Consider the following 22,461-nt stretch of genomic DNA (forward strand, 5'->3'; position numbering starts at 1 on the left):
CTACTGAATTTGCATGAAATCAGGTTGTTTTAGCTAATAATCATGCTGCAAGATCTAGCGTGTTGCATTCAATGTTTATTTCCATTAATTCACGTGGAAAGTTTCCAACTTTGAATATTCCTGGAATTTTGCAACCCTATCTGTAACTACATGTTGTTGCGCTGGAAGTGATGAAAACTGAGACTTGTGCTTGTGTGAAAGCTTTAGCGGGGGGGTTAGAGTATTTTAGGAATATTGAACGTTGAGAACCGTGAGGACGACGTCGACGACCAAGAGGACCACCACCTGCTGAAGTTATTTAAGATCTTGGGGAGGAGGTAGTTAATTCCTGTGTGTGTGTGACGAGTGACTGTGTGAGTGTATCACTGGGTTGGTGGCCAAGAGTGCTGAGAACAAGCCTTGCTGATAAAGGAGTGCATCTGAGACCAGTCACTGAGAAATAATGAGGCTTGTTTGTGACATGGACGATGATTAAAGCCTCAACACCGCTCTAACCCCACCCAGAGTGCTTTGTCTCAGCCAGGTATCCAATCTGGATTTTGGATGACTGGATTTCTGATCCGATATACAGGCTTTTATTTATCGCTGTTTTGGCATGCTTTGTGACTTGTTTTTCTGCTTGACGTCAGGCTCCTGTATTTGTGCCTTTTGTCCTACAGGAGGCAGTGTGGTTCCTGTCAAACATCACGGCAGGAAATCAGCAGCAGGTGCAGGCTGTTATTGATGCTAAGCTTGTTCCCAAGATCATTCACCTTCTTGACAAGGTATCCCCTTTTGGATAGGTGAAAATATTAACTGATAGTAGAGGACATTTAAAAAAAAGCTCACTCGAAATGTTGATTTAGGGTGACTTTGGGACCCAGAAGGAAGCTGCTTGGGCCATCAGCAATCTTACAATAAGTGGGAGAAAAGATCAGGTAGCTAAATACAACTTTATCATCTACTATTATACATTGTCAGCTAAGTTAACTTGGACTTGTTTTCTTTCATTTTAAGGTGGCACACCTGATTGAGAAGCAGGTGATCCCTCCGTTCTGCAACCTGCTTACGGTGAAAGACGCCCAAGTTGTGCAGGTGGTTTTGGACGGCCTCAGCAATATCCTGAAGATGGCTGATGACGAGGCTGAAACTATTGCTAATCTCATTGAAGAGTGTGGAGGTCTGTACATGTTGCATTTCCACCTAATATTTATTTTTACTTACAATGCAATTTCTGATGTTGATGCGATTGTCTTGTCTGTACAGGTTTGGAGAAAGTAGAGCAGCTGCAAAATCATGAAAATGGAGATATCTACAAGCTAGCATATCAAATAATTGATCAGTTCTTCTCATCTGATGATGTAAGTATTCAATTACTTCAGGTTACATCTAGAGCTGGGGGTATACAGGTATTATGAGTTATACCAATATATTTTAGAAAGAGATATGTATTTGATACAATACCGCCATACCATTATATACTCACCTACTCAGTGGATAGAGCAGGGGTGCTCATTACGTCGATCACGAGCTACCGGTCGATCTCGGAGGGTGTGTCAGTCGATCACCAGCCAGGCATTAAAAAAATAGTCCTAAAAATGAGCGATCATAAATCTTCACTATGACGTCACTTTCGTCACTTGATTGACATTCAAGGCACCCGAGGGTCTTCTGAGATGACGCTGGCTGCTGCCAGCTCATTAAAATTACCGACTGGAAGGCGAGAAACACTTTATTTCAACAGACTCTGGCGCCGTACCTGTCGTCAAAACTCCAAAGACCGACTGCACAGTTGCGCTAACAAAATATGAGTCTCAGAAAGCTGGCGTGCACAGGCTAGCAAGCTACGGAGTTTGCCGACAATGTATTTCTTGTCAAGTGTATACAAAGGAGTACGGAAGCTGGACAAATAAGATGCCAAAAACCAACCACTTTCATGTGGAATTGGACAGAAAGGAGGACTTTTTTTCTCCTCCATTCGAAAATGCGGACATTATGAGCACCACTGTCTGATTCCAATCAATGCAAGTCATCAGAATCAGGTAATACACCAACTTATATTCTTGTCTTCATGAAAGAAAGGACTCTATATGTGTTAAACATGCTTGTATTATCTTTAAACACCTTTAACTTATTAACTATATGTGTTAAACATGCTTGTATTATCTTTAAACACCTTTAAGTTGTTAACAATATTAACTATGTGTTAAACATGCTTGTATTATCTTTAAACACCTTTAACTTATTAACAATATTAACTATATGTATTAAACATTCTTGTATTATCATTAAACACCTTTAATTTATTAACAATATTAACTGTGTTAAACATGCTTGCATTATCTTTAAACACCTTTAACTTGTTAACAATATTAACTATGTATTAAACATACTTGTATTATCATTAAACACCTTTAATTTTTTAACAATATTAACTATATGTGTTAAACATGCTTGCATTATCATTAAACACCTTTAACTTATTAACAAAAACATATATTTCATAAATAAGTACCGTATTTTCCGCACTATAAGCCGCCCCGGGTTATTAGCCGCACCTTCAATGAATGGCATATTTCAAAACTTTGTCCACCTATAAGCCGCCCCGGACTATAAGCCGCGCCTACGCTGCGCTAAAGGGAATGTCAAAAAAACAGTCAGATAGGTCAATCAAACTTTAATAATATATTAAAAACCAGCGTTCTAACAACTCTGTCCCAAAATGTACGCAAATGTGCAATCACAAACATAGTAAAATTCAAAATAGTGCAGAGCAATAGCAACATAATGTTGCTCGAACGTTAATGTCACAACACACAAAATAAACATAGCGCTCACTTTCTGAAGTTATTCTTCATTCGAAAATCCTTCGAATTCTTCGTCTTCGGTGTCCGAATTGAAAAGTTGGGCAAATGTGGGATCCAAAATGGCCGGTTCCGTCTCGTCGAAGTCATCGGAGTCAGTGTCACTGTTGTCCGGCAGTTCTGTGAATCCTGCCTTCCGGAAAGCTCGGACCACAGTTGTGACCGAAATATCTGCCCAGGCATTTACGATCCACTGGCAGATGTTGGCGTCGTCTGGCGCTGTCTCCCTGTCTTAGTGAAGGTGTGTTCGCCTTCTGTCATCCACTGTTCCCACGCAGTTAGCAGTCTAGCTTCGAATGCCCTGTTGACACCAATATGTAGCGGCTGGAGGTCTTTTGTCAATCCACCCGGAATGACGGCGAGTATTGAATTAAGCGCGTAAGCGTGTCTCTTAATGTGATGTTATGAGCTAGCAAATATAACAACTACACTACCCAGCATGCAACGATAGTGACGAGCATGCGCGGTAGCCCTGAGAAGCGTTGTTGTATGCTGGGAGTTAGAATGTGGTTATGAGCACGCTGTGAGTAAACGTTGAAAACTCAGTTAACACGCCTCGTCTGCATTATTTATAATTAGACAGACAACACACTTAATAGGAGCCATTTTGGGGTCTTTACATAAACACACAAATGGAAATGAAACGTCACATATCCCAGCATGCACCGCGCGCTTCTTCTTCTTCCGGGGGCGGGTGGTTGCTTACAGTAGAAGAAGAAGCGCTTCCTGTTCTATGGGGGCGGGTGCTTACCTTGGCGGTTGCTTGCGTAGAAGAAGCCTTCCTGTTCTACCGGCAAAAAAGATGGCGGCTGTTTACCGAAGTTGCGAGATCGAAACTTTATGAAAATGAATCGTAATATTAATCCATATATAAAGCGCACCGGGTTAAAAGCCGCACTGTCAGCTTTTGAGTAAATTTGTGGTTTTTAGGTGCGGCTAATAGTGCGGAAAATACGGTAACTATATGTGTTAAACATGCTTGTATTATCTTTAAACACCTTTAACTTATTAACAATATTAACTATATGTGTTAAACATGCTTGTATTATCTTTAAACACCTTTAACTTATTAACTATATGTTAAACATGGCTGTATTATCTTTAAACACCTTTAACTTGTTAACAATATTAACTATGTGTTAAACATGCTTGCATTATCTTTAAACACCTTTAACTTGTTAACAATAGTGACTATATGTGTTAAACATGCTTGCATTATCTTTAAACACCTTTAACTTGTTAACAATATTAACTATATGTATTAAACATACTTGTATTATCATTAAACACCTTTAATTTTTTAACAATATTAACTATATGTGTTAAACATGCTTGCATTATCATTAAACACCTTTAACTTATTAACAAAAACATGTATTTCATAAATAAGTAAGTATAAATTATATATATGAATGAGGTAGATCCCCACGACTTGATCAATTGAAAAGTAGCTCGCCTGCAGAAAAAGTGTGAGCACCCCTGGGTTAGAGTGTCCGCCCTGAGATGGGTAGGTTGTGAGTTCAAACCCCGGCCGAGTCATACCAAAGACTATAAAAATGGGAGCCATTACCTCCCTGTTTGGCACTCAGCATCAAGGGTTGGAATTATGGGTAAAATCACCAAAAATTATTCCCGGGCGCGGCCACCGCTGCTGCTCACTGCTCCCCTCACCTCCCAGGGGGTGATCAAGGGTGATGGGTCAAATGCAGAGAATAATTTCACCACACCTCGTATGTGTGTGACAATCATTGGTACTTTAACTTTAACTTTAATAATATATTTTGATGCTGCCTTTGATAGCGACTCCCACATTTACGTGCGCTTCATTGAATTTCTTCACTTTGACATTCAAAACACTGGGCAGAAATCACATTGCGTCAACATTCGTCGCGGGCCTTCACACACAAAATATTCTTTAACGAGTCGGATTCCCATTGTCCGTACCAGATCAGACCGTCTGCGATACGTGTGATGTATTGTTGCATGTTACTTTTGATGTGGTTTTATGTCAACAACACGGCGTCAGAAGCACATCAAGTTCAAGGCAGGAATATTTTTGCTAGTGAAAGCAGCAACCAGCTCCACGCTGCAATGAACTTGATATCAAATAGGAGGCGGCAACATCACACAGTGACAGCAGACAACACACACACACACAATGCTACTACTTGCCGTGGGAATAATGAACAAATCAATGATTGAAGTGAAAAGCTTTCAATACATACAATACCCTGTTTGTGGACAAGAAGATATGCCAGCCATCGAAGCACAATATATCAAACTTCTCTGAAGACATACGTATATGGTATATATATATACTACCCCCCTCATGCCCACCTCAACCTCCTCATGCTCTCTCAGGGAGAGCATGTCCAAATTCCAAGCTGCCGTTTTGAGGCATGTTAAAAAAAATTATTGCACTTTGTGACTTCAATAATAAGTATGGCAGTGCCATGTTGGCATTTTTTTCCATAACTTGAGTTGATTTGTTTTGGAAAACCTTGTTACATTGTTTAATGCATCTAGCGGGGCATCACAACAAAATTAGGCATAATAATGTGTTCATTCCACGACTGTATATATCGCTATCGGTAATTAAGAGTTGGACAATATCGGATATCGGCAAAAAAGCCATTATTGGACATCTCTAGTGTCGAGTTTAAACTAAACATGTGAACGTTTTCTTTAAAATACTGATATACCGTATTTTCCGCACTATAAGGCGCACCGGATTATTAGCCGCACCTTCAATGAATGGCATATTTCATAACTTTGTCCACCAATAAGCCGCCCCGGACTATAAGCCGCGCCTACGCTGCGCTAAAGGGAATGTCAAAAAAACAGTCAGATAGGTCAGTCAAACTTTAATAATATATTAAAAACCAGCGTTCTAACAACTCTGTTCACTCCCAAAATGTACGCAAATGTGCAATCACAAACATAGTAAAATTCAAAATAGTGCAGAGCAATAGCAACATAATGTTGCTCGAACGTTAATGTCACAACACACAAAATAAACATAGCGCTCACTTTCTGAAGTTATTCTTCATTCGTAAATCCTTCGTTTTCGGTGTCCGAAGTGAAAAGTTGGGCAAATTTACGATCCACTGGCAGATGTTGGCGTCGTCTGGCGCTGCCTCCTCGTCTTAGTGAAGGTGTGTTCGCCTTCTGTCATCCATTGTTCCCACGCAGTTAGCAGTCTAGCTTCGAATGCCCTGTTGACACCAATATCTAGCGGCTGGAGGTCTTTTGTCAATCCACCCGGAATGACGGCGAGTATTGAATTAAGCGTGTAAGCGTGTCTCTCAATGTGCTGTTATGAGCTAGCAAATATAACAACTACACTACCCAGCATGCAACGATAGTTACGAGCATGCGCGGTAGCCCTGAGAAGCGTTGTATGCTGGCAGTTAGCACGCTGTGAGTAAACGTTGAGAACTCAGTTAACACGCCTCGTCTGCATTATTTATAATTAGACAGACAACACACTTAATAGGAGCCATTTTGGGGTCTTTACATAAACACACAAATGGAAATGAAACGTCACATATCCCAGCATGCACCGCGCGCTTCTTCGTCATCCACTGTTCCCACGCAGTTAGCAGTCTAGCTTCGAATGCCCTGTTGACACCAATATCTAGCGGCTGGAGGTCTTTTGTCAATCCACCCGGAATGACGGCGAGTATTGAATTAAGCGCGTAAGCGTGTCTCTTAATGTGCTGTTATGAGCTAGCAAATATAACAACTACACTACCCAGCATGCAACGATAGTGACGAGCATGCGCGGTAGCCCTGAGAAGCGTTGTTGTATGCTGGGAGTTAGAATGTGGTTATGAGCACGCTGTGAGTAAACGTTGAGAACTCAGTTAACACGCCTCGTCTGCATTATTTATAATTAGACAGACAACACACTTAATAGGAGCCATTTTGGGGTCTTTACATAAACACACAAATGGAAATGAAACGTCACATATCCCAGCATGCACCGCGCGCTTCTTCTACGGGGAAAAAAGATGGCGGCTGTTTACCGTAGTTGCGAGACCTAAACTTTATGAAAATGAATCTTAATATTTATCCATATATAAAGCGCACCGGGTTATAAGGCGCACTGTCAGCTTTTGAGAAAATTTGTGGTTTTTAGGTGCGCCTTATAGTGCGGAAAATACGGTATATCGTATATGTGGTTTTCATCCTGGTTGTGGAACTGTGGACCAGCTCTATACTCTCGGCAGGGTCCTTGAGGGTGCATGGGAGTTTGCCCAACCAGTCTACATGTGTTTTGTGGACTTGGAGAAGGCATTCGACCGTGTCCCTCGGGAAGTCCTGTGGGGAGTGCTCAGAGAGTATGGGGTATCGGACTGTCTGATTGTGGCAGTCCGCTCCCTGTATGATCAGTGTCAGAGCTTGGTCTGCATTGCCGGCAGTAAGTCGGACACGTTTCCAGTGAGGGTTGGACACCGCCAAGGCTGCCCTTTGTCACCCATTCTGTTCATAACTTTTATGGACAGAATTTCTAGGCGCAGTCAAGGCGTTGAGGGGATCTGGTTTGGTGGCTGCAGGATTAGGTCTCTGCTTTTTGCAGGTGATGTGGTCCTGATGGCTTCATCTGGCCAGGATCTTCAGCTCTCACTGGATCGGTTCGCAGCCGAGTGTGAAGCGACTGGGATGGGAATCAGCACCTCCAAGTCCGAGTCCATGGTTCTCGCCCGGAAAAGGGTGGAGTGCCATCTCCGGGTTGGGGAGGAGATCTTGCCCCAAGTGGAGGAGTTCAAGTACCTCGGAGTCTTGTTCACGAGTGAGGGAAGAGTGGATCGTGAGATCGACAGGCGGATCGGTGCGGCGTCTTCAGTAATGCGGACGCTGTATCGATCCGTTGTGGTGAAGAAGGAGCTGAGCCGGAAGGCAAAGCTCTCAATTTACCGGTCGATATACGTTCCCATCCTCACCTATGGTCATGAGCTTTGGGTTATGACCAAAAGGACAAGATCACGGGTACAAGCGGCCGAAATGAGTTTCCTCCGCCGGGTGGCGGGGCTCTCCCTTAGAGATAGGGTGAGAAGCTCTGTCATCCGGGGGGAGCTTAAAGTAAAGCCGCTGCTCCTCCACATGGAGAGGAGCCAGATGAGGTGGTTCGGGCATCTGGTCAGGATGCCACCCGAACGCCTCCCTAGGGAGGTGTTTAGGGCACGTCCGACCGGTAGTAGGCCGCGGGGAAGACTCAGGACACGTTGGGAAGACTATGTCTCCCGGCTGGCCTGGGAACGCCTCGGGGTCTCACAGGAAGAGCTGGACGAAGTGGCTGGGGAGAGGGAAGTCTGGGCTTCCCTGCTTAGGCTGCTGCCCCCGCGATCCGACCTCGGATAAGCGGAAGAAGATGGATGGATGGATGGATGGATATCGTATATTGCCATTCGGCCTTAGAATACCGGGATATCAGTTTTGGTCCATATTTCCCATCCCTGGTTACATATTTCATAGTCATGTCACTCGTCGACCCTAGTTTTTCTTTTAGTTCATCTCCTCATGTTTTACATATCCACTCACTTTGGCCTTGTAAAACTTCTGTGCTGTTGTCAGACTGCAGTATCATGTGTTGCTTTTCTATCTTACAGTCTACTATAATCATTACTGTAATGTTTGTGTCTTGTTATTTCCACCCTGTTCAGATTGATGAAGACAACAGCCTGGTCCCCGAAGCCATCCAGGGCGGAACTTTTGGCTTTAACTCTGCCAACGTGCCAGCCGAGGGATTCCAGTTCTAGACAGCATCTGGGGTATTCTGGAGTTTTGTTCACGATGCAGCACTCTGTTCAACATATAAAAAAAAAATAGGAGAGCGAGCGAGAGAGAGAGCGAGAGTGTGAGATATTTGATCCATTGTGCTTGGCTCGTGGGATCCATGGCTGCATCTTATCTGAGAGAAAAATGTGTGGATTTCATTTGGCATTCCAGGGGGAACCGGCCCAAATGAAGTTTGAGTTGGCGAGTGGGTGCGAGTGAGAATGAGTGGCTACATGTTGCTAAAAAAAAAAAAAAAAAAGAAGCAAAACACCTTCATCAACAGTTTGGAGAGACATGCCGACATAACTGGTTATTGGAGCTGTCCTCTTCAAGAAAAACTACGAGGAAACTCCCATGTCTGCCCGAGGAGCACCACGACATCTGGAAATCTTAATGCGAGAAAATGCAGAAGTGCATCAAACTATAATCCTGAACTGAAATGAACCACGAATCATCACAATTCTGCGATCCTCCCAACTCGAGGGCGCCACCTTCATTGTGCCCCTCCCCTAATCGGCCACACTATCAGACGTGTGTGAATGGACCCATTGCGTATGAATGTCTGGACTCAGTGCTGAGGAGCCAGGTTCATCTCCTCTCAACAGGGCACCATCCTCCCACCCCCTGCCCACAGGGAGGGGGGCGGGGCCGGGAGTCCGACTGCGCGTGTCACGTGTGCGAGAGAGGGTGGGTGGGTGGGTTGTGTGTGCTTGGCTGCGTGCCTGACTAGAAGTGTGCGAACGCATGCGGGGACGGGGAAAAATACAAAATGCAACATCTTGAAGAATTGAGAAACGCAGGGAGGTTTAGAAAAGATTTCGAGAAAGAAATTCGGCCTTTGGGGCTGATCCTCAAATCCCTGAAAAGAAGAACTTTGGATATGAGAAGGAGGAGAAAAAAAAATGTCATTGCAAGGTTTATTTTGTTTTCAATTAAGTTAGTAATAATTGACACTGGACATTGCTATTGGCAGATGCAGAGAGATGGTGCATTATATATTAAGATGGATTAGGTGGCTTTGGAGCTTTTCTGTTTGCCTCCTTTTTATGCTTTTTTTTATTTTGTTTTCGGCTTTTACTTTAATTGCTTCAGTAATGGTGTTTGATGGCGATCATCAAGCCACCTTCACACCACAACCCGAAAGCTATGCCACCAGACATGCTGTGAAATTGACACCATTGTTAGGAATAACTAAAAGATTCAGTTACCCTTATGAGCGTTATTTTTAATCACAGCGGAAAAAGGAAAAAAATTGTTGCCATAGCTTTGACTAATGATCATGAAAGCGAGAAGTGAACAATGGCCATTTCATGTAGGATTGTGAATCTCATAACCTTTGCATGTACTCAAATATGGCACAGGTTTTTTTAGGGTCTTTTAGTTTCCTTAGGCTGTGGATACAGTGTAATTTTCTTTTTAAGTAAACTGTGCTTAAATGTTACATGTTTCCCCTTCCTTTATCCCCCTTTATGACTTCATTGCAAAAATGATCGGTATGGTTTTGCACACGTACTGCAAAGTAAAAGTCTCCCTTTCTTTCTGAAGATAGGTCGGTGACTTCATAGGTCGGCCACATCTGCAATGTGCATCACTTGAACACAATCTTTGTCTTTCTAGAGTAGTCCAAGGATGTTTTTAGTGATAGTTAAGAAAATATTGATCTCATTTCAAGAGCTGCAGTAAAGTATATTGGTTACTCATCGAGGTAATCTAACCTTTTCTCCCCCCCCTCAAGGTTGTAGGGTGTCCCATTGGCACAGGCCTTAGGATGCATAATCGACAAAATGATATATCTTCAGTACCCTGGGAGTCCTATGTTCATATTTTCTTCAAATAAGTGTACAAACCTAACCACTCCAGTTTGTGTTAAACCCACTGAGACACTGTAATTAAAGGACAATTACACTGATGTTGGACATAAGGGGCTTTATTTTTTATTTTTTTTCCCAGCATTCCACGTTAGCAGAGACGTGATTTTTTTGCAGATGTTAAAAAAAACATCACACTGAAGTGGTTAACCCAAATCTTCTTTGGGGGTGGGGTGGGTGGGAGGGTTAGGCTACAACTTAAGTTGTCTGAGAAAATAAAATAGTGAACCCAATGTTTGTGTCGTTTGTTTTTGACAGGACGGTTGAGCACTTGTTCCAATTTTTTTTTTTTTTTTAAACACACACAAAAAAAAACGTTCAAATTATTCCTGGTCGTTTGTTTTTGACAGGACGGTTGAGCGCTTCAAATTATTTAAAAAAAAAACAAAAAAACGTTCAAATTATTCCTGGTCGTACCGATAGGTTGGATAGCCTTGTTTGTGCGTTTGTGCGCATGCGTACTTCAGACAAGACTGATGCGTTCCCTGCTATCGAAATCTGAAGTCTACCTAACCGTTAAACGCATTTAAACAAACCCCTAAAATGCTAACCTACCTCGGACAAGTCACATCATTACTAAATAACACTTATTTGTTTATAGTCTTCCCAGAGTTCTGTTTTGTTTACAGCAGCCTCGCTACGACGTCATCATCAAACTTGGCGGTAAGAATTTTCTTACGGCCTTAAACGCACCATGAAACTACCCAGGAATGAAGGCGTTCTTGCCTAAACAACAACTCTGACCAGACGGTAAGTTTGAATTTTTTTAATAAATTCCCAACGTTTCGATGACCATATTTCGGTTTATTCGCTGTACACGATCACACGAAGACAACAACGGTGAGTCCTGGGTAATATACGCCAACCCACTTTAATATATAGCAGCTGTACGTTACAAGCTGACGATTAAAGAATAACATTTCATCAAGCAGTATTGCGTGATTATCGTCACATTCTGTGCAATAAACCATACAGCTCTTAATAATAGCATACTAACTAATTCATCTGTCATATTTTGATAACCGACCAGCAGACAATTGGCCCCGAGATAAGATTCTCCAATGGAAGTTTACACAAAGATGCCTACACATAAAGTATGCCTTCTCTCTAGGGATAGAACATAGTTATAGTACTAAGTACTATAACCATATTATAGTACTAAATACTGTACCCATATCATAGTACTAAATACTATACCCATATCATAGTACTAAATACTATACCCATATCATAGCCATGCCATACAGTAGTGTAGTAGACCTAAGTATTCATTAAGTACCACCATAATGACAACATTAAATACAGTAGTGAAGTAGACCTAAGTATTCATTAAGTATCACCATAATGACAACATTAAAATACAGTAGTGTAGTAGACCTAAGTATTCATTAAGTACCACCATAATGACAACATTAAATACAGTAGTGTAGTAGACCTAAGCATTCATTAAGTACCACCATAATGACAACATTAAAATACAGTAGTGTAGTAGACCTAAGTATTCATTAAGTACCACCATAATGACAACATTAAATACAGTAGTGAAGTAGACCTAAGTATTCATTAAGTATCACCATAATGACAACATTAAAATACAGTAGTGTAGTAGACCTAAGTATTCATTAAGTACCACCATAATGACAACATTAAATACAGTAGTGTAGTAGACCTAAGCATTCATTAAGTACCACCATAATGACAACATTAAAATACAGTAGTGTAGTAGACCTAAGTATTCATTAAGTACCACCATAATGACAACATTAAATACAGTAGTGTAGTAGACCTAAGTATTCATTAAGTACCACCATAATGACAACATTAAATACAGTAGTGTAGTAGACCTAAGTATTCATTAAGTACCACCATAATGACAACATTAAATACAGTAGTGTAGTAGACCTAAGCATTCATTAAGTACCACCATAATGACAACATTAAAATACAGTAGTGTAGTAGACCTAAATATTCATTAAGTACCACCATAATGACAACATTAAAATACAGTAGTGTAGTAGACCTAAGTATTCATTAAGTACCACCATAATGACAACATTAAATACAGTAGTGTAGTAGACCTAAGTATTCATTAAGTACCACCATAATGACAACATTAAATACAGTAGTGTAGTAGACCTAAGCATTCATTAAGTACCACCATAATTACAACATTAAATACAGTAGTGTAGTAGACCTAAGTATTCATTAAGTACCACCATAATGACAACATTAAAATACAGTAGTGTAGTAGACCTAAGTATTCATTAAGTACCACCATCATGACAACATTAAAATACAGTAGTGTAGTAGACCTAAGTATTCATTAAGTACCACCATAATGACAACATTAAATACAGTAGTGTAGTAGACCTAAGTATTCATTAAGTACCACCATCATGACAACATTAAAATACAGTAGTGTAGTAGACCTAAGTATTCATTAAGTACCGCCATAATGACAACATTAAATACAGTAGTGCAGTAGACCTAAGTATTCATTAAGTACCACCATAATTACAACATTAAATACAGTAGTGTAGTAGACCTAAGTATTCATTAAGTATCACCACCATGACAACATTAAAATACAGCAGTGTAGTAGACCTAAGTATTCATTAAGTACCACCATAATGACAACATTAAATACAGTAGTGTAGTAGACCTAAGTATTCATTAAGTACCACCATCATGACAACATTAAATACAGTAGTGTAGTAGACCTAAGTATTCATTAAGTACCACCATAATGACAACATTAAATACAGTAGTGTAGTAGACCTAAGTATTCATTAAGTACTACCATCATGACAACATTAAATACAGTAGTGTAGTAGACCTAAGTATTCATTAAGTACCACCTTAATGACAACATTAAATACAGTAGTGTAGTAGACCTAAGTATTCATTAAGTACCACCATAATGACAACATTAAATACAGTAGTGTAGTAGACCTAAGTATTCATTAAGTACCACCATAATGACAACTTTAAAATACAGTAGTGTAGTAGACCTAAGTATTCATTAAGTACCACCATAATGACAACATTAAATACAGTAGTGTAGTAGACCTAAGTATTCATTAAGTACTACCATCATGACAACATTAAATACAGTAGTGTAGTAGACCTAAGTATTCATTAAGTACCACCTTAATGACAACATTAAATACAGTAGTGTAGTAGACCTAAGTATTCATTAAGCACCACCATGATGACAACATTAAATACAGTAGTGTAGTAGACCTAAGTATTAATTAAGTACCACTTTAATGACCAACATTCATTGAGGGCCACAAGTGGTGTCAAACTTGTTTTCATTGAGGGCCACACCGCAGTCATGGCCGCTTGTAACAGTAAATTATTAATAAATTTGCCTATGAATTTAAAAAAAAAAAATTTAAATTTCTAATGTAAAGTGTAAAAGAAATATGCAGATTTGACCACTGTTTTTTTTAACAGAAAAAAGGTTGCCAGACTTTTACTGTAAAATATATGCTGTGTTTTTTTTATTATTATTTTTACAACATATTACTGTAAATAGAAATACAGTAGCGCTGTTTAGTTTTATTTTGGCAACTCAGCTGCCAGTTTTTTACCACAATAAAATGTGCTACCATAAAATCATCAACCGTGGATTTTGCAGTAAAAAAAACAAACAAACTGACAGCTCAGTCGACAGAATTTTACTGTAAAAAAACAAACATTGGTTCTTTTTTTTCAACTTACAGTAATATGCTGTAAAAAAAAAAAAAAATCCCTAAATGTTACAGTAAAATCTATTGGTCATTTTTATAGTGTACAATTTGATGGATAACTTGCTTCGAAATCATAAGTCAAGCAGATATTTAAGTATTTATTTGGATTTTGACCAACAAAGTTAGATAATATAATATTTGTTGCAATATTGGACACTATTTTTTTCCCTTGTCAAACTAGAAAAAAACAACCTAAAACCTTTAGAAAGAAAGTAAATATAAGGTATTTTTTTGACAAATATTATAATATTTGTTGCAATATTGGACACTATTTTTTTTCTCTTGTCAAACTAGAAAAAAACAACCTAAAACCTTTAGAAAGAAAGTAAATATAAGGTCTTTTTTTGACAAATATTATAATATTTGTTGCAATATTGGACACTATTTTTTTTCCCTTGTCAAACTAGAAAAAAACAACCTAAAACCTTTAGTAAGAAAGTAAATATAAGGTATTTTATTGACAAATATTATAATATTTGTTGCAATATTGGACACTATTTTTTCCCATGTCAAACTAGAAAAAAACAACCTAAAACCTTTAGAAAGAAAGTAAATATAAGGTATTTTTTTGACAAATATTATATTTGTTGCAATATTGGACACTATTTTTTTCCCCTTGTCAAACTAGAAAAAAACAACCTAAAACCTTTAGTAAGAAAGTAAATATAAGGTATTTTTTTGACAAATATTATAATATTTGTTGCAATATTGGACACTATTTTTTCCCATGTCAAACTAGAAAAAAACAACCTAAAACCTTTAGAAAGAAAGTAAATATAAGGTATTTTTTTGACAAATATTATATTTGTTGCAATATTGGACACTATTTTTTTCCCCTTGTCAAACTAGAAAAAAACAACCTAAAACCTTTAGTAAGAAAGTAAATATAAGGTATTTTTTTGACAAATATTATAATATTTGTTGCAATATTGGACACTATTTTTTTTCCCTTGTCAAACTAGAAAAAAACAACCTAAAACCTTTAGTAAGAAAGTAAATATAAGGTATTTTATTGACAAATATAATATTTGTTGCAATATTGGACACTATTTTTTTTCCCTTGTCAAACTAGAAAAAAACAACCTAACACCTTTAGTAAGAAAGTGTGTTTTTTTTAATTATTTTTTTTACAACATATTACTTTAAATAGAAATACAGTAGTGCTGTTTGATTTTATTTTGGCAACTCAGCAGCCAGTTTTTTACCATAATAAAATGTGCTACCATAAAATCATCAACCGTGGATTTTACAGTAAAAAAAACAAACAAACTGACAGCTCAGTCGACAGAATTTTACTGTAAAAAAACAAACATTGGTCGTTTTTTTTCAACTTACAGTAATATGCTGTAAAAAAACTAAAAACAAAACTCCCTAAATGTTACAGTAAAATCTATTGGTCATTTTTATAGTGTACAATTTGATGGATAACTTGCTTCGAAATCATAAGTTAAGCAGATATTTAAGTATTTATTTGGATTTTGACCAACAAAGTTAGATAATATAATATTTGTTGCAATATTGGACACTATTTTCTTTCCCTTGTCAAACTAGAAAAAAACAACCTAAAACCTTTAGAAAGAAAGTAAATATAAGGTATTTTATTGACAAATATTATTTCCAGGCCATATAAAATGAGGTGGAGGGTCTTGAAGTTGACACCTGTGCACTAGACACACTCATGAGCTTGTTCATAGATGTACAATAAAACTACTCATAGGAAGTTGTTATATTTGTTATAACTTTGTGACATTATTTTTTTACCGAAAAAAATTGGCAGTTTATTTGCCAGACTTTTACTGTAAAATATATGGTGTTTTTTTAATTTTTTTTTATTACTGTAAATAGAAATACAGTAGTGCTGTTTGATTTTATTTTGGCAACTCAGCAGCCAGTTTTTTACCATAATAAAATGTGCTACCATAAAATCATCAACCGTGGATTTTGTAGTAAAAAAAAACAAAAACCTAACAGCTCAGTCGACAGAATTTTACTGTAAAAAAACAAACGTTGCTCGTCTCCCCCCAACTTACAGTAATATGCTGTAAAAAAACAAAACTCCCTAAATGTTACAGTAAAATCTATTGGTCATTTTTATAGTGTACAATTTGATGGATAACTTGCTTGAAATCTTAAGTTAAACAGATATTTAAGTACTTATTTTAGGGATGTCCGATGATGGCTTTTTGCCGATATCCAATATTCCGATATTGTCCACCTCTTTAATTACCGATACCGATGTCAACCGATACCGATGTCAACCGATACCGATATCAACCGATATATACAGTCGTGGAATTAACACATTATTATGCCTAATTTGGACAACCAGGTATGGTGAAGATAAGGTACTTTTTTTTTTTTAATTAATAAAATAAAATAAGATAAATAAATTAAAAACATTTTCTTGAATAAAAAAGAAAATAAAACAATATAAAAACAGTTACATAGAAACTAGTAATGAATGAAAATGAGTAAAATGAAGTGTTAAAGGTTAGTACCGTATTTTCCGCACCATAAGGCGCCCTAGGTTAAAAGCCGCGCCTTCAATGAACGGCATATTTCAAAACTTTGTCCACCTATAAGCCGCCCGGTGTTGTAAGCCGCATCTAACTGCGCTAAAGGAATGTCAAAAAAACAGTCAGATAGGTCAGTCAAACTTTAATAATATATTAAAACCAGCGTGATGTGGGCGTGCATGGAGTCGTATATCAACATGGACGGAGCTGCGTGAAAAAAGCCACCCGGCCTCTTCGCGTAAACTTAAACTTACCTTAACCACTCGCTCATCTTTTCTTCATCCATCCCTTCGAGTTAGCTTTTATGATGACGCCGGCTGGAAAGGTCTCTTTTGGCAAGGTTTTCCTTTTGAATATCACCATGGGTGGAAGTTTCTGGCCATTAGCATGGCAAGCTAGAACCACAGTGAAGGATGACTTCTCATTCCCTGTGGTGCGAATATTCACCGTACGTGCTCCCGTTGTATCCACAGTGCGGTTCACAGGAATATCAGTTGCTGTGAAATAGTAATCCGTGTGCGGATGGAGAGATTGCGTCTTTTCATGAACCGGATCCCTGACGCTTAGTAGGAGCCATTTTGTGGTCTTTACAGATGTAAACACACAAAGGAAATGAAACGTACGGTATATCCGCGCGCTTTTTCTTCTTCTACGCGGGCAGGTGGTTGCTTACAGTAGAAGAAGAAGCGCTTCCTGTTCTATGGGGGCGGGTGCTTACCTTGGCGGTTGCTTGCGTAGAAGAAGAAGCGCTTCCTGTTCTACCGGGAAAAAAGATGGCGGCTGTTTACCGAAGTTGCGAGATCGAAACTTTATGAAAATGAATCGTAATATTAATCCATATATAAAGCGCACCGGGTTAAAAGCCGCACTGTCAGCTTTTGAGTAAATTTGTGGTTTTTAGGTGCGGCTAATAGTGCGGAAAATACGGTACTATTAGTGGACAATCATGTGTGCTTACGGACTGTATCCCTTGCAGACTGTATTGATATATATTGATATATAATGTAGGAACCACAATATTAATAACAGAAAGAAACAACCAACAAAATGGGGGAGGGAGGTTTTTTGGGTTGTGCACTAATTGTAAGTGTATCTTGTGTTTTTTATGTTTTAATTAAAAAAAAAAAAAACGATACCGATAATTTTCGATATTACATTTTAACACATCTCTAATTTATTTGGATTTTGACCAACAAAGTTAGATAATTTAATATTTGTTGCAATATTGGACACTATTTTTTTTTCCTTGTCAAACTATAAAAAAAACACCTAAATACCGTAAGTAAGGAAAATAAGAAAGTAAAGAAAGAAAATATAAGGTATTTTATTTTTCATGCACTTAATTTTGCTGTATTTATCTGGCACAAGTGGAAAGCCGGTCCCTGAAAATAATGCCAACATTAAACCGGTCCGTGGTGCAAAAAAGGTCGGGGGACCACTGAGTTGAGTTAGAGGACAGCTGATCCATGCAGGACTGTTCCTACCACACATGTTAGGAACTCCATGACTCTGCACAATGCAAAGCAATCGGATAGGAGCTGCTCTAGTCCCCGTTTTATACTCCTGGTCTTTTTTTTTTTTTTTTTACATTGCTTTGAGGCGGCCGTGGGTTCCAGGTTCGAGTCCCGCTTCCGCCATCCTAGTCGCCGCTGTTGTGTCCTTGGGCGAGACACTTTACCTTCACCTGCCCCCACACGGTTCAAATGTAGCTTGAAGATGTAGATAATGGCTTTAACAAAAAGCGCTTTGAGTCTCCACAAAGAAAAAGGCTATATAAATAGAAATCACTTTTCATTGTTACACTAACCACCACTTTTTAGTCAAATGCAATATAAGCAGGCCCGGCCCTTTTTTTACTTACAACTATACCTAATATATAAAGGGGTGGAAAAGTGACTATTACCTGCAGGGCAAACATTAGCTAACCAGAAGGCAATAAAGTAAACAAAAAACACCTACTTAAAAGATCTAATACAAATGTCCCTGAGGAATGTAAGGTGGGAGTACTGTAATTACCTAACGTTACATTATTATTTTCCATAACAATTTAGCCCCCTCCACAATATTAACCCGACGTTAAAACAGAACTAGCTATTTATTGATTAGCAATTGCCGAATCATGTAGCATTAGCTTAATGCTAAAAAGCCAGGTTACTATCACATTCTGTAACAGACAAATAATTTCATGTAGGCTAACGTTACCTACCTGCTACCACTGTCTTTTTCTCGTTTCTCCTCCTCTTCTTTTCTCTTTTTTCTTCCCTGGGCACCTGACAGTTTTGGCCGTTTTGACATCTTGTGTTGATTTTTTGATGTGGTGACGTCCAAAAAGAGTCATGATACGGGAAGGGAGGGGGCGCACCGTGCGGGGGGAGGAGGGGGGGCGTAATGTTGTAACAAATAATATTTCTATTAAATAGGCTTTACTTTGCATTTTAATTAACGTGAGATTATTTTTTGTATTTAGAAATAATAGTACCAACTTTTTTTTTTCTTTTTTTTTTCTCCAACATTTGTGGCACTGGCATGGCGCCCCCTGATGGACGGCGCCCTTAGCATTTGCCTTTACGGCCTATGCCACGGGCCGGCCCTGAATATAAGCAGAGGTGGGTAGTAACGCGCTACATTTACTCCGTTACATCTACTTGAGTAACTTTTGGGATAAATTGTACTTCTAAGAGTAGTTTTAATGCAACATACTTTTACTTTTACTTGAGTATATTTATAGAGAAGAAACGCTACTTTTACTCCGCTACTTTTATCTACATTCAGCTCGCTACTAATTTTTATCGATCTGTTAATGCACGCTTTGTTTGTTTTGGTTTGTCAGACAGACCTTCATACACTCTTAGAAATAAGGGTTCTAAAAGGGTTCTTCTACAAGGGCTGAGGTTCTACCTGGAACCATTTGCTTCTGAAAAACCCTTTCCCGAAGAAAGGGTTTTTCAAGGGTTCTTGGTAACGCTAATGGTCCCAGTAAGAACCATTTTGATCCAGAGAACCCTTTAAAACCCCTTTTCTGAATAATTGGTTTTAAAAGGGTTCTCACTAACACTAAGGGTTCCAGTAAGAACTATTTTGATCCAGAGAACCGTTTTTGGAAGAAAGAGTTCTTCAGGGATTTTTGAAAGCATGGGTAAGATCCTGTGTCACCAGGGACATACTTCCTGATAACATTTGCCAATAATGGTGCCTATCTTTAAATAAATGTTTTTCTCATTAAAATGTTTTGAATGTTTGTTCAATGTCAACATGATAAATGACCACAATATAATATGAACTAAACTGATCTGTAGAATACAATATGGTTCTTTATTGAACCCTCAGAAGACAAGACGGTTATCGGTGAAAACCTTTGAAAAGGGATGTTTTTAGAACCCCCTGTGTCAGGTCTAGATGAAACCCTTGAAACATGAAAGAGTTCTTTGTGGAACTCCCTGTGTGGGTTCTAGATGAAACCCTTGAAACATGAAAGGGTTCTTAGTGGAACTCCCTGCATGGGTTCTAGATGAAACCCTTGACAAACGAAAGGGTTCTTAGTGGAACTCCCTGTGTGGGTTCTAGATGAAACCCTTGAAATACGAAAGGGTTCTTAGTGGAACTCCCTGCGTGGGTTCTAGATGAAAGTCTTGAAATACAAAAGGGTTCTTAGTGGAACTCCCTGTGTGGGTTCTAGATGAAACCCTTGAAATACGAAAGGGTTCTTAGTGGAACTCCCTGTGTGGGTTCTAGATGAAACCCTTGAAATACGAAAGGGTTCTTAGTGGAACTCCCTGCGTGGGTTCTAGATGAAAGTCTTGAAATACAAAAGGGTTCTTAGTGGAACTCCCTGTGTGGGTTCTAGATGAAACCCTTGAAATACGAAAGGGTTCTTAGTGGAACTCCCTGTGTGGGTTCTAGATGAAACCCTTGAAACATGAAAGGGTTCTTAGTGGAACTCCCTGCGTGGGTTCTTTGTAGAACCTCTCATGGGGGGTTCTGGGTGGAACCTTACACACACAGTTCTAGGTAGAACCCTCCGAAAGGGTTCCAGGTGGAACCTTTATAAAAAGGTTCTACCTGGAGCCAAAAAGGGTTCTCCTATGAGGACGAGCCGAAGAACCATATATGGTTCTACTTAGCACTTTTATTTCTAAGAGTGTAGTGCCTGCGTTTCACCAAATACAGTCACTGGTGACGTTTCACTCCGTTCCACCAATCAGATGCAGTCACTGGTGACGTTGGACCAATCAAACAGAGCCAGGCGGTCACATGACCTGACTTAAACAAGTTGAAAAACTTATTCGGGTCTTACCATTTAGTGGTCAATTGTACGGAATATGTACTGTACTGTGCAATCTACTAATAAAAGTTCCAATCAATCAATCAAAAATGTGAAGGAAAAAAAGACCCTTTTTTAAAATTTCAACCGTACTTCCCGTCAAAAGCCTAAAGACTGACTACACAGTTCCTGTCTTCACAATAAAAGTGCCGCTCCATCGCGCCTGCGCTTTCATAATAAGAGTCTCCGAAAGCCAGCGCAAACAAGCTAGCAAGCTACGGAGTTTGCCGCCAATGTATTTCTTGTAAAGTGTATAAAAACGAATATGGAAGCTGGACAAATAAGATGCCAAAAACCAACCACTTTCATGTGGTATTAGACAGAAAGGAAGACTTTTTTTTCTCTTCCATTTGAAAACGTGGACGTTATCATCACCACTGTCTGATTCCAATCAATGCAAGTCATCAGAATCAGGTAATACACCAACTTATATTCTAGTCTTCATGAAAGAAAGGAATCTATATGTGTTAAACATGCATGTATATTCATTAAAACACCTTTAACATGTAAACAAAAACGGCAAAATAAATAAATATAAATTATATACTGTATATATCAATGTATGTATATATATATATATATATGATAAGAATGTGTATGTTACTCATCAGTTACTCAGTACTTGAGTAGTTTTTTCACAACATACTTTTTACTTTTACTCAAGTAAATATTTGGGTGACTACTCCTTACTTGAGTATTAAATCTCTAAAGTAACAGTACTCTTACTTGAGTACAAATTCTGGCTACTCTACCCACCTCTGAATATAAGTATATAAATATGTAACAATATCGGACCTCTAACTCTTAAATAACCCTTAATACAGGGATGTTCAATAATCCAAATGTCCATTCAAATACTGTTTAAAATGCAATTAATATTATCAGTGTTATTAATATTAACATTTCTTCATTTTCTCCGGACATTTGCCCGTTGTTCTCCACTTCAGCAGTTATTTCTGTTTGTTTCATTTGATCTTGACATGTGCCAGTCAAAATGAGCTAACCGAGGCTGCACTTTGGACTTCCGTGCCTGAAGAGATCCTTAAAATGACTCACAATTTGTTGCCATTAAGTTGTATTAGCAAATCTAGTTTTAACCAAAATAGCTCCTATGAAATTTGTGTTTTGTTAACCTAATGTTGCTAAAAATGTCAGCTTCACAAAAACTATATTATAATATGTGTGTGTATAAATATATATATACAGGTAAAAGCCAGTAAATTAGAATATTTTGAAAAACTTGATTTATTTCAGTAATTACATTCAAAAGGTGTAACTTGTACATTATATTTATTCATTGCACACAGACTGATGCATTCAAATGTTTATTTCATTTAATTTTGATGATTTGAAGTGGCAACAAATGAAAATCCAAAA

General features: G+C 38.5%; 2 protein-coding genes across 3 annotated transcripts in view; both read left to right on the plus strand.

The window, feature by feature from the left end:
* Positions 1–10,533, plus strand: part of kpna4 (karyopherin alpha 4 (importin alpha 3)) — a 69,520-nt gene extending 58,987 nt beyond the window's left edge. Inside the window, exons 13-17 of the mRNA XM_061973240.2 lie at positions 660–764; positions 846–917; positions 997–1,159; positions 1,246–1,340; positions 8,510–10,533. Of these exons, the coding sequence (XP_061829224.1) occupies positions 660–764; positions 846–917; positions 997–1,159; positions 1,246–1,340; positions 8,510–8,605 (531 nt within the window). The 3' untranslated portion in view covers positions 8,606–10,533. The remainder of the gene's footprint in view (positions 1–659; positions 765–845; positions 918–996; positions 1,160–1,245; positions 1,341–8,509) is intronic.
* A 431-nt stretch (positions 10,534–10,964) lies between these two features.
* The window catches only part of trim59 (tripartite motif containing 59), a 48,549-nt gene continuing 37,052 nt past the window's right edge, over positions 10,965–22,461 (plus strand). Inside the window, exons 1-2 of one of the 2 annotated variants that reach the window (XM_061973239.1) lie at positions 10,965–11,242; positions 19,320–19,369. The gene's annotated coding sequence lies outside the window, so the exon portion shown is untranslated. The remainder of the gene's footprint in view (positions 11,243–19,319; positions 19,370–22,461) is intronic. The other variant, XM_061973238.1, reaches the window with a different exon arrangement.

This window comes from Nerophis lumbriciformis, linkage group LG17 (genome assembly GCF_033978685.3).
Source record: "Nerophis lumbriciformis linkage group LG17, RoL_Nlum_v2.1, whole genome shotgun sequence".
Classification (NCBI taxonomy): Eukaryota; Metazoa; Chordata; class Actinopteri; order Syngnathiformes; family Syngnathidae; genus Nerophis; species Nerophis lumbriciformis.